The sequence below is a fragment of the Opisthocomus hoazin genome, chromosome 15, assembly GCF_030867145.1.
Source record: "Opisthocomus hoazin isolate bOpiHoa1 chromosome 15, bOpiHoa1.hap1, whole genome shotgun sequence".
In the NCBI taxonomy this organism is placed as follows: domain Eukaryota; kingdom Metazoa; phylum Chordata; class Aves; order Opisthocomiformes; family Opisthocomidae; genus Opisthocomus; species Opisthocomus hoazin.
In genome coordinates this window covers 16,366,293-16,379,723 of record NC_134428.1, presented here as the reverse complement: position 1 = coordinate 16,379,723, position 13,431 = coordinate 16,366,293, and the positions used below count along the sequence as shown (strand labels likewise).

The window sequence follows — 13,431 nt, the reverse complement described above, 5'->3', positions numbered from 1 at the left end:
TCTGATACATTACCTATTGCAGCTTTACTGCAGCAAGCTGGAATCTTTGTTTGGGAATCAAATCTATGTTTTGTCATTAATGGGTATTTCTACTTCTGTGTGCCTCAGACTTTTTTCTGTGGGTTTTTTTTGAGAATGGAAATACTTTTGAAAATAGCTATAAGTTCAGAATCGTATCTTTTTCATCTTTATAAAAACGAAATCTGTATTGTGATTTTTTTTTTTTTTTTTTAAATGCCAAGTACAGGTATCAAATAGGAGTATTTTTTACTTGCAGAGTCACTTCTTCAGGCAGGCCAGACTCAAAAAAATCTCACAGCAGTATTAGTGTGGGAGTTTTTGTTCAGGAACGTAAAAAGCATTTGCACTCCCCCTAGTTCTCTGCCCTGTAACTATCTGTGGAAAAATTGTTACACCTTAGGGGAAGTTAGAGCTGGGTGTGCTGATTTAAATTTGTTTTTTTTAGAAGCAACAGGTACTGTTAGTAGAAGGCAGGAGCATGAAACAGGTATTTGCTTATCTACATACCTTGAGAACCTTAATTTTTGATTAACAGAGAAACTGTTAAAGTTAAGTGCTTAGACAGTACCTTTGTCTCTGTGTCTGCTTACATGGAGGGTGTTACTGTGTTTCACACAGACTGGTATAGTAGGTTATTGTAATTTGAAGTTTGCTAAAATAACATATTGGCAGTATGGTGAAATAAAAACTTTTGAACAAATACAGTCAGGTAGTTTGTGAAGTAGCTGGCAAAGTGCCTTTTGAAAAATGCACCTATCTCTCCCTCAAGTACGGTGTCTTACAGGGCATGTCTCTGCTAGCTCAGCACTTTAACTATGCTATTTTGCTCAGGTGTGACTCGAAGAGAAATGATTAGGGTATATTGTACCATAAAACCAAATTCGATGTATCTCTAGTTATTTTTTATTTTTTGAGAAATATGTAAGCTTACAGATGCAGAGTTTTCAAGTAATCTGTTGGAGTCTGCCAGCATGGACTTTTCATTTTGAGAGCTTGTAGCTTTTCTGTCCTGGATACCCATATGTCGTAAGTACCTAGAACCCTTGAGAAGAGATCCTCCCCACTCAGTTTCTGGTGTTAATAATAAAAATTACTTCCAACTTAATGATTTCTGGAAGTTGTTTGTGTTTGAAAACCTCCAAGGATGGGAGGTTCTGCAGTCTTCCATGGCAGCCTTTTTAGTGCTTTACCACTCTCCTGGTAAATAATTGCATTCTTATATCCAGTTCAAATTTCCCTTGCTGCAACTTATGACTGTTGACTCCTGTTCTTTTGCTCTGCATCTGGAAGATTAGTCTGGTTGTCTCTTTTTTCTTTTTTTTTTTTTAAAGAAAAACTCTTCACATTAACGAGGGGAAAACTGCAATTAGATCTCTCCCCTTTGTCTTCTCTCCTTTACTTTATAAAAGGGGAGTTTGCAGATTTAAGTTTTTACAACTCAATAAAAAGCTCCTGGGTTATTACTTATAGATGAGATGTTCTCCATTCCTGCAAAGTTTTCCTCCCATTGATTTGCAGCTGTATGATGTGCTTAGGGTCCTTACTGCTAAAAAGATACTGCACTGGTATTTGTGTATCATGGTATCTGCATATTTATGCTAAAATTAATAACAGTGACATAGCTGATCATACTCCTACTGGGTCTCAGATTTAACATTTAAAGGGATATGAATAGAATTCGTATGTACCAGGATTTTCAAAAACTTTTCAATTCAGCAGAGAATTGAAGAGCATTATAATGTAGTGTTGGCAGCCTTATTGCTGAAAAATCTGAATGCCCTACTGTTTAATTGCCCTGAATGACAATTTGTTCCATATATTTACCAAAGATGTACCATCTGTATGTCAAGTGGGAGAATATAGGTTGTGTTTAATTCATTTAAGATAATGTCAAATATGGCGTAGCAAATACTACATGCCTTTGCAGACAACCAAAAAAGCTGGGATTTTTTGTGTGCTGGAGGGAGTGTGAAATAACTTTAGCATGTCCAGCTGTATATGGTAGTATGTCTGGTTTTGATTATTGATGTCTGTGGTCTGTATGCATGGTTACCTGACATCTTCACTTTAATTTCTTATGTTGCTTTGAATTTTAGTGATGCAATTCTATGTAGTCATAAATATAATTACTGCTGTTAGAAGTAATTTCCTTCATAGGACAGTATTGGTTTGTTACAACAAAATAATGTTAAGGTGGCAGGCATGCTAGTTTGTGTTTTAAAATTGAGTTTTATGTTTTAAATCCAAATATGCAGAAATTGTCTTTAATGGCAATTAACTAAGTACAAGTGAGACTTTACACAGGATTTTCTGTAATGGTAGAGTAGTCCCATGTTTATAGAAATACACAAAGTTCCACCGGTAGTTCAGAGCTTCATTTTATCAAAGGCCTTGCCTTCAGGATGGCATTCTTTACATCTGCTAAGTTCCAGATTTACCTTCATGTTTGAAATAAATTTTTTATGCATCGTGTAGTCTGGGTAGGCTGCCTTTTTTTACTGAGAGCCACCTTTCCTTTTCCCCAGGCTTCCTTTTATACACTGATGCCAGTGGAATTGTGTAAATGTATTTTCTGAAAGAAGTCTTGCATATCTTTTGTTGTTCTGGGTTTAATTTTATTAGTTGATTTTTCCCTGTCTCAGGCAGGGAAGGCATTTTAGAAAGCTGCCTGCATGGCTGCCTCGAAAGTGAGTTCTAGCATGTTGAGTGAAGTATGGGGCAGGCTGAGGGGACGGTTTCACTTCTCCACAGTGCTGCAGAGGAGGAACCTGCCCTGCCCCTCAGTGTGGTGTGGCAGACTGGAAAAATCTTTGGTTTCATCATTTGAGTAGGTAAATTCTTGTGGATCTAGGAGTAAAAGTAATTGATTTGCTAAAAATGACACTTACTTGTCTTATGTTGTTACCAGAGGTATACCATGTGTATCTCAAGTAGGAGAAAGTATTAGTGTGTGAAAACAGTGACTGTTGTATGTTTAGGGAAAGTTGTTCAATCTGTACATGACAGTATAAATAATCTGTGGCTTTTTAAAAGCTTTCTTCTTTTTTTTTTTTGGCCGTTTTACTGACTGTGTGTGGTAGATTTATAACGAAAACAGAGTGGAAATTTGATGTGCATAATCGAGGAGCAAGTAAATGAGTGCATCTAGACAAGTGCACTAGCAGTTTGACATGAAGGGCCTTGTGAAATACAGGGCCAAAAGTAATAATAAGAAAACCCCAAGTACAACAAAATTGATGTTAAACTTCATTGCACTAGAGTGTTTTCATATGCTTCAAAAAAAGACCGATCAGATTCTGAATGTGTGACCTGGAAACTTACAGGGCATTTTTGCATGTGAAAGTGAAAAAGGAAGTGAAGGAAGGTGTTAGAGGATAGGGCAGTAATTTTTTATATGAGTTAACTCATAACATACTACCCTACTACATATATGGTCTGTCATTCTGTTTTAATCTTGTGTTGGTTTTTCCACAGGTGGCTACAGTGTCAATGGAGGATCTGGGGAAAATACTTATGGTCGGAAGTCGTTGGGGCAAGAGCTGAGAGTTAACAATGTGACCAATCCTGATTTTACCAGTGTTCCGCATGGGAATCGTGCTTTAGCCACAAAAGACATGAGGAAATCACAGGGTAAGGATACCACAGGTTTTCAGGAAAGGATGATCTCTTTTGGCAACTTCACTGGTGTTCAGAATATGAAAAAAGTTCACTACAATTAGGCAATCTATATGGATTTTATTTTTTTGTGAATATGATTAGATGATATTTATGGAAACTGTCATCTTGTATTTACTGTTCCCTGCATTGACACTTCCTTCATAGGTTAGGCAGATCTCTCCACTATATGGCTTATGCTGTCATGCTGTCAATCTCTCAATTTCCTTCAAATAGCTTTTGAACCCTTATTCAGGGTAGCCAGATTTGGCAAAGGTCAAGGGTTCCAAGAAGTAGAATTTGCTCTTAGATTTGTTGAAAAGTGATGCCTGAGTAAAACAGTTATTAATTAACATGTACCTAGTGTGGGAAAACCTGCAACAGTGAGCTCAGCCGTTATCTGTTCTCACTGGCCTGCAGGTCAACTAGTCATCACATCATACCAGCTGATTAGTCAGTAGACGGGTGCTCCTGAACCAGCCACAACTCATGCTCCCTCTTGCTCAGCTGAGGATTAGAGACCAGGAAGGAACTGGAGGCATCATAGGAGTGTGGGCAAGGTCTTGGGAGATGCAGCGAGAGGAAATCTGGAGTTGCGAGAGGCTGCAAGAAGGCTGTGCACACGTTTTTGAGAAAGAAGTCTTCACTTTTCCCATTATTTGGTTTTAAATCATGGTTTTAAAAAAAGAAAGTTGTTCCAAGGACTCTTGAATGAACTTAGAAACTTTGTTATGAATAAGCACTGTCATTTACTGCATCACTTAGTATAATTGGTAGTTGAGCCACTGACAAACTCTGTGACTGCTTTATGCCAGGCACATTATAGATGTGTGAGGACACAGTGTTTCTTCTCAGGGATTTATATTTTGGAGGAGATGAATGGTAAAAGAAAAATGTTCAGTGTGTTTTGTGGGTGGAAGAACTGAGGTGCAAGTGGTCACACGACTGTTGCAAAAGCCTGATCTTTGGAATGGGTTAAACTCAGACTTTATAATCCCATTCTGGTGTCTTGATATAAAAAACTATTCTGTCCTTTCAGTGTCTTAAATTAGATCAGTGTAGAGAAAAAGAGAATTGTCTAATAGAGAACTGTGTAAGTAATGCTTCTGGTAGTGGGCTTGTGCATGAGTTTACTGTTAGTAGTGGCAAAAAATTCAGACTGTTCTCCTAGGTACGTGAGCGCCTCTTTAATTCTTGATACGTTAGGAACTATAATTTCAAATGACTGAAGTCGCTGCCTATGACTTGTATGCTTCTCTCCGTAATCTGTATTCTGGATGTCACATCTGAAGAGTTTCTCCTTTAACTGTGCTGTCTGTGTGATTGTTGTAGGTTTCAGCAAGTCAGTTGAATTTTTCATATTGTCTTCAAAATACAGTGGGATGATGTTGCAACGGATCTTATTTTTTAAAGTCTTTTATATTTTCTTGTTTGTTAGTATGTGCATTAAGCACACAATTTGTAAAATAGTTGTCTCCTATGAGTTAGGATGTGATTGAGACCTTGCTGATTTTTCACAAAGTGGAATTCATACAGGTGTTCATTAACTAGTGCTTTGATTGGTATAGCTTCAGTTATGCTCTTGTTTATGTTTTTATTATTTTTAGGTTGTGATTATGGCTTAATGGACAGGTAATACTTTCTTAGGGAGTAATGTCAATGTTGATCAGATATTAACTGAATAAAAACAAAGCTGATTTTAGTAGAGAGTTTTGAACAGTACGCCTTGTTCTAGCAGCAGTTAAATGCGTGTCTCATACCAGTAACCTTGGTGGTAGTTTTATTTATACACTTCTGGTTTTAGGATTTTTTGTATGTAGAATAGCACAGCCATATTTCAAAATAAATTACAGTTTTCCATAAAGAGATTACAAATAAAAAGATAAATGCAGAGAAGATAACACTATGAAGTTGCAAGTTGAGGATTTAATTAATTCAAGGCTTATACTTATTGTTGACTTTGTCTACCACTGAAGAGTGAACCAACATGTTAGAGACAAGAGGGGGGACTTTTTTAGAGATCTTACAAAGGTCGAGAATATTTTTATAAAAAGTTATTAAGTAAGAACAATTTTTACCGTTTTCAAAACCACTGCATACTGGTTTGCCCTTCAAGAGCAGTCGCAAGTGGTGTTCATCAGGGCTCAGTTTTGGGTCCGGTCGTGTTTAATATCTTTATCAATGATCTGGAAGAGGGGAATGAGTGCTCCCTCAGTGACTTTGCAGAGGACACCAAGTTGGGCGGAGGAAGGCTCTGCAGAGGGATCTGGACAGGCTGGATTGATGGGCTGAGGTCAATTGTATGAGGTTCAACAAGGCCAAGTGCCGGGTCCTGCACTTCAGTCACAACAGCCCCATGCAACACTACAGGCTTGGGGGGGAGTGGCTGGAAAGCTGCCCAGCGGAAAAGGACCTTGGGGTGCTGGTCGGCAGCCGGCTGAACATGAGCCAGCAGTGTGCTCAGGTGGCAAAGACCAACGACATCCTGGCTTATATCAGGAATAGTGTGGCCAGCAGGAGTAGGGAGGTGGTCGTGCCCCCGTACTTGGCACTGATGAGGCCACATCTTGAATACTGTGTTGAGTTTTGGGCCCCTCACTACAAGAAGGACATTGAGTTGGTGGAGCATGTCGAAAGAAGGGCAGTGAGGCTGGTGAGGGGTCCAGAGCACAAGTGTTATGAGGAACATCTGAGGGAGCTGGGGCTGTTTAGCCTGGAGAAGAGTAGGCTGAGGGGAGACCTTGTTGTTCTCTACAAATGCCTGAAAGGAGGTTGTAGCAAGGTGGATGTTGGTCTCTTCTCCCAAGTAACTAGCAATAGGATGAGATGAAATGGCCTCAGGTTGCATCAGGGGAGGTTCAGATTGGATATTAAGAAAAATTTCTTTACTGAAAGAGTGGTCAGGCATTGGAACAGGCTGCTCAGGGCAGGGGTGGAGTCACCATCCCTGGACGTGTTTGAAAACCACGTAAGACGTGACACTTTGGGACATGGTTTAGTGGGCATGGTGGTGTTGGGTTGATGGTTGGACTTCATGATCTTAGAGGCCTTTTCCAGCCTTAATGATTCTATGATTCTACGATCTACTGACCTAACCCAGCTGTGCTGGTGTAGCTTCCCATGTGCTTGCTGAGTGGCAGAGATCGGTGCAAACTGGGAGTGACAGAAGATTATATGTACTGTGCGTTCCTGGTGCAGGTTAGCATTGGTAGAGTGCAGCTGTAGGAATATTATAGAACAGACTTTTCTCTTTCTCATGAGGCATGTCTGTTGTCTTGGAAAGGACTGTATTATGGAGTGGCCAATGCATGAAATTATTCAAGGACAGATTCAAATTGCTGTTTTGAGAGGCTTCATATGTGGACAGTCTAATAGTGAAATACGTGCACGTAGATTCAGTTTTCCTTAAGCTTTCAAGATACATTCAGTAATGCAGAACACAGTGCTTCCCTAGCAGAAGAATTTTCATGTGGAATTATTCATGAATAGCAGTTGCACATTTTATTTCGTGTACCATAGTCTGTGTCAATTTCCATTGTAACCAAGCTTTAAAAGAACTTTTATTGTTTGCATAAGTTTTGCCTTAGAACTATTCCATTTGAACTTGCAAAAAATGATTTTTTCCCTGATCTGGTTACCTTCTACTGCTGCCTAGGTTTTAAAGAAAATGGTAGATGTAGTACACGCCCCAAGCAGGCTGCATTCTTCCTGGTAGTCTCTTTCTTTCTTCTCCAAGGTTGATCAAATTTTATGGGTGAGTAACTGCTAGATCCATCTTTCTGAAGTTTGGCTATGTGTGACCATTGGCGGGCAAGCCTTGGACCATGGCTGCCAGCTCAACTCTGGACAGAAATACAAGGAGATCTTCAGATGCAAAAGTGATCATCTAGCAGGGATTGTAGTTATTAGTCTGGCACCATCACTCAGGAAGACCTCAGATACTGTTTTAGATGATGTCATTGCTGGTCATGATTCCATGTATGTTTCTCACCAGACATGTGACTTTTTATCTGCTACTGAAGACTGTGGTTTGCAGATAAAGAAAGGGAATGTCATAGAATCATTAAGGCTGGAAGAGACCTCTAAGATCATGAAGTCCAACCATCAACCCAACACCACCATGACTACTAAACCATGTCCCAAAGTACCACGTCTACACGTTTTTTTGAAAACCTCTGGAGATGGCGACTTCACGACTTCCCTGGGCAGCCTGTTCCAATGCCTGACCACTCTTTCAGTAAAGAAATTTTTCCTAATATCCAATCTAAACCTCCCCTGATGCAACTTGAGGCCATTGCCTCTCGTCCTATCGCTAGTTACGTGGGAGAAGAGACCAACACCCACCTTGCTACAACCTCCTTTCAGGCATTTGCAGAGAGCAATAAAGTCTCCCCTCAGCCTCCTCTTCTCCAGACTAATCAATCCCAGTTTCCTCAGCTGCTCCTCACAAGACTTGTTCTCTAGGCCCTTCACAAGCTTCCTTGCCCTTCTCTAGACAGGCTGAGAGAAACTGAATTCTTCCTACATGGAGATGTATGCCTTAGTCTTCCTGTAGAATCAGTGACGACTTAAAAGAAGTGCTTTTCTTGCCAGATAACATCTCAGTACGTCTTGTGTAGTTGTTGTAGCTAGGAATGTAGATTTGATCCTTCAGACTCTTACTGCTATTTTAATGTTTGGTAGCCTGACTAATCCTTCAGAATTTCAGGTGTCTTCAAAACTAATTGCTCAAACTGATGCTTGGCAAGAAACAGACTATCGAAGCCTATTTTATTCATACTCTCTTTTAAAATTCAGAAAATAAAGACATGAAAATAAGATTGAGAATATTCTTCATGATCATAAAACAGAGGACATAATCCCCTGTAGACGATCTCGTGACCTATGAGAGTTACTTGCATGTGGGTGGGTTCATAGGATTCTGTAACACCAAAGGACAGAAATGTTTGTGTTTCTTGAATTTCTTTATTACAACTTGCTACAAATTACCACTAGTAAAGCAAGTATAAACTTATGATTAATTATTTATATGCGCACCTATATAAATTATTCAAAGTGTTGTTGTTGAAGACAGCAGCAGTCTTCAAACTTCTCCCAGCAGTGGGGCCAGTTGATGACAGACAAAGTCTCCCTTCAAAGATGATCTGCATCACGGAGTCTGGAGTCAGTTGGGCATCCACAGTCAGGGTCCGGTCTGTTCAGGAGATCTCGCGTAGTGAAATCTTTGCAGGGAGTACTCTGGGAGAGAAGCTCCATTTTGGGTAGAAAGCAAGTTATTTTTATGTTGTGATACACGTAAGGACACAACTACCTGGAGCCACCAGTAGATTTTACTGACTACTGGTTTTCACCAGGAACGGCCGGTGGATGATGCTGTTTTCTGAGTTCCCAGACCAATGCTTGCTTTCCCAGGCTGTTTTTCCAGCAGGAGCAGTCAATAGCTGTTGCCGATTCCTGCTTTCCCAGGATGTTTTCCAACATTACAGTCAATTTTTCACCTTTCCAGACAAGAAGTTTGTTGTTGCAGTTTCTTGGTTTTGCACTTATCAAGGGTATTTCAGGATGTCTCAGTTTCTTAGGTACCCAGCTGCCCTTCAAGGATGCTTCAGGTTCCAGGCTGGGTTCTAAGGCTAGCAGTTGCAACGCTGGCACACATCACCTTCTGTCAGTATTTTTCCATTATAACCTTCACATTATAACCAGGTTGCTTTTATGGTTGCTCTCATCAGATGACTGATGTGTAACATACCAGGGAAAGAAGTTGTCTGTAGTTGTCTTGGGTGTTCTCGTAAGTCATGGCAACTTAAGAAAACCTCATCGTGTTCCACGAGTCCTGTGATTTTAATCACTGTGAAATATCTAATGTTAAACTTTGCGAAGAAACTTTGTTTCCTTTTTTCAAGTGAGGGAAATTAATTATTCACATGAATTAATTGTAACTGGTACCTAAATTGGGTAAACTGAGTTGTGTCCTTCACTGGTATCAGTAGTGCTATTGGTCAACTTGATTGCTTTCTTAGGAAGATGCTAATTCTGCTGTATTATGATCCACTTAAATCAATAGCCACTGCACCTCTGCATGGTGTATGCTTTTGTTCCTCAGTAATGGAAGAGTAGGTCTCTTTTTCTTTTCAAAGCAGAATCCTGCTGCCTATCAGAGGACTACTCATAATCTTTCTTCTTGTTCCAAAGTGATAGAGAAAATCTTGTTTCTTGGTAGTTGCTTGAGCTTAAATCTGGTTATTTACTTCAAGAAACAGCGTTTTTTTACCCCGAGATTTCCTTCAAATGTTTTTTATTGAATTATTTTTGTTTATATATTGAGTCAGAAGTCTGATTTAACCCTACCACACCCCTTTTTTTTGTTCCATTTATGTAGAAGGCAACTAAATCCAGGTTTTTCGGTGGAAGTAAAACAGTTCTGGTTTAGTTCTGAATGAGTTCTACCCAGGTACTAGGCTGTCTTCTGGAAGAAATTAAATATTTTGGTAGCTAACTGAGATTTTACATTTAATTTTCCTTGTACTAGCTTTAAAACAAATCAGGACTGTTAAAAATTTTTTATTCAAATTAATATTTTGACTTACTGAGTCCACAAATACACGTTTCGGACAATACAGGTATTATTGATCAAATGCTGTAGAGAAAAGAAATAATTACCTTTTTCAGAGCGATCGTTGTCTTATTCTGACGAGTCTCGACTGTCAAATCTTCTTCGGAGGATTACTCGGGAAGACGACAGAGACCGAAGACTGGCTACTGTAAAGCAATTGAAAGAATTCATTCAGCAACCAGAAAACAAACTGGTTAGTAATTTTTACTTTTTCCATAGCACTAGAGTATTTCTCATTTTATAAAACTGTTGCTTAAAAATCTCAGTATTGGGATATGTCTGCGAGGACGATCTTACATATAAGGAATTTCCTTCTACAACAAAGGGAAGTGTATTACTGGTTTGGCTGTCTTTCTGGCATTCAGGAAAATTGTTATTGCTTGATTACTTATGATGTATTGCCTTAAAGCAAACTACTGAATGCATGAGCGGTAGGAATATATGCCATGAGTTTGGGTTTTTTTTGACTGGGCTTAGCAATATCCTCTGGATCCTTCAGCCAGGAGATAGAGAAATAAGGAAGTAAAACATATCGTTGTCTTGTTTAAGAACGATTTCTGTATTTTAAATTAAAAATATGTGGTTATTTATACAGTCTTGAGAATAGCTCATCTTAGAGTTACTCATCTTTCTAGCTAAACACCTTTGTATGTGGATTCCCTTTGATGGGAAGAGAACCAAATAAGTATTTGTTTTCATTACATCATTGTGTTTTTTAACGGGTTGTTGAACTCTTTAATATCCTCAAGTGTTTCTTAAGGATTTGAGGGCAGGGGGAAGTATCCCACTGTCAGTACATGTTTTTAACATTACTTATTCTGATGTGAAGTATTGAGAGTGTTTTGTCTGACACATCTCGTGACTGTGTTGGAGAGCTTAGGAGTTCTCCAAGTATTGAAAAAGCAGGAAGTGATGGTTTAATCCCCTGCCACTCATAGGCAGTGCTGTGATATTTCAGTTGTGGGTTATGTGTCTATCCATATTTATAAGCAGTTTGTTCGTTCTCTCATTATATATTAATTAACCAGTGGTAATTGTGCGCTTCTCCAAAAGGTGTGGCACTTTAACGTGGAGACTTTTCTGTTCTCTGCACCTAGGCATAAACAGACCGTGTGCAAGCCTAGCTAATACTTCAGCTTTCCTCTGAAGCAAAATCCTTGTTAATACAAGGGTTTGGGGAGTAAATGCTTTCCACAGTTATTCTGTGGTTGTTTTTTTTAAACAACGTTCAGTATTCTCAAAGCATTTCACCTCGCCTTTTTTTTTGTAACTGGATTTTACTTAGGTTTATTGATATCTCCAAACATACTGGAATTGCTATTCTAATACCTAACCCAGTGGTGATAAACTTTGTATTTGTTAGTGGTCGGAATGTTAAAAGTTTGTCACTGAGAAACTTTTCTTTAAACTTCTGCGGGCTCGCTAATGAGAACAAGATCAGATGTCAAGTGATAGCCACCATGTCAAACCTAAAACTTTATAATGGATATGTTTAACCTAGCAGTAACTCCTGCAGTTCTTGAGACTAGTAAGTGTAGTTTACTAGAGTTCTCTTCTCAGAGTTGAAATGTAAGTTTGTTCAACAAAGTAAAGCAGTAAAAGTCTCTAAGTAGTGGCATTGTTATGTAATGGCGTCATGCTCCAGCTTCTAAATTGTATAGATGCCTTCTGTCTCTTTTGTAGCCTCTTTTGCAGATATCAGACACATTTTTAAAATGTCATTGTGAGTTCTGAGAGGCCAAGCATGTGGACCTCCTTCTCCCCCCCCCCCCCCCCCCAAAAGAATGATGTTGCTCAAAACTTAACAACAAAAACTAGATAACATCCACTGTTGTTAAAGAGTAATATCTTACTGAAGAATAGAGAACAAACATTTTTATTAACTCATCAAGGAAACCACTTGTTAATATCTTATACTGTTGCAGCTAGTATATTATTTTGCAACTCAACTCACTAATGTGGGTCTTTTTCAGTGCATATTAGGAAAACAAGTATTTCTGGTTATGTTTACTGAGAAGCACTGGTTTGTCAATAATGTTTCATCCCCCTAAACAGTACTCCATTGAAGTCAGGATTGCCTAAGGAGAAATTTTAACACTTCAGTTTGTATTATCTGATCAATTAAATATACTGCTCTTACAATTCGTTATTAGTGGAGGAGACTAGTTCTTCAGTAAATGCTACTGATGAGCTGTGTGGCGAGTCTTCTATTTGTGATGTAATGTTCTCAGCAAGAACTAAACTTAGAACAAACCTTGACAGCAGGCTGCCAGTGTATTTTCATGGCTACTGTAAGTAAATATGAAATACAACATGTAGGATAATATTGCGGTATTGCTTAATATAGTTCATGCTAGTCTGCAGTGGCCATGGAAAACATAATAGCATCCTATTAGCAAACAGAATTGGAAGTGGTGTTTTTAATGTGGGTGTAAACAGGACCTATTGCAGAAGTTTATTGTGCTATTATGCTTATGACTTTTCTGTATCTTACATTATAGGTACTAGTTAAACAACTGGATAATATCCTGACTGCCATTCATGATGTACTCAATGAAAGGTAAGGTGGAAAAACTAAGCAGTTTGAAGGCTTTAAAGAGGAAAAATAGTGACAGCTTTAGGTTTGGATTCCAGAAATTCATTTACTAATTTTGCATGGGTGTGACAAATTGCAGTAACAGGACAGAACTGGGGGAGAGTTAAGACTCACATGGGCGTATCAACAATACTGTTAGACTCTCTAGGTTACACTTCACATGGAGAGAATTTGAATGCACAAGTGTGGCTTTTATGTTGTAGGTGATATGAGGTCTGTCTCAACTATGTTTAATCACCTCGGCATAGTAGTGTGCTGCTGTGATTGTCTAGCTTGCAAATTAAACTGAAGTGTTTTTACAACCTGATCTAATTCATTTACATCCAGTGAAGAGCGTATGTAGAGGGAGCTCAGGTGTGTGTGTGGGCTTTTTGGTGTTTAGTTCAGTGTTATTACCTGAAGTCAGATGTATGTTAGCAGTTTTCTTCCTTGGATAGTGTGTTGTGACTAGATTAGCCTATTTGTTGCGTACTTTTATTTATGTTTATTCCATAGAAATAATATTTCATAGAATTTTTCAGATTATTTTTATTTTAGCTTCATTACT

At 38.8% G+C, this 13,431-nt stretch overlaps 1 protein-coding gene across 2 annotated transcripts in view; it reads left to right on the top strand.

Moving 5' to 3' along the window:
* The window catches only part of SMG1 (SMG1 nonsense mediated mRNA decay associated PI3K related kinase), a 72,346-nt gene that overhangs the window by 10,068 nt on the left and 48,847 nt on the right, over positions 1-13,431 (top strand). For both annotated transcript variants that reach the window (XM_075436859.1, XM_075436860.1), the window contains 3 exons: positions 3,496-3,651; positions 10,345-10,481; positions 12,790-12,848. In XM_075436859.1, coding sequence (XP_075292974.1) covers positions 3,496-3,651; positions 10,345-10,481; positions 12,790-12,848 — 352 coding nt within the window. The remainder of the gene's footprint in view (positions 1-3,495; positions 3,652-10,344; positions 10,482-12,789; positions 12,849-13,431) is intronic.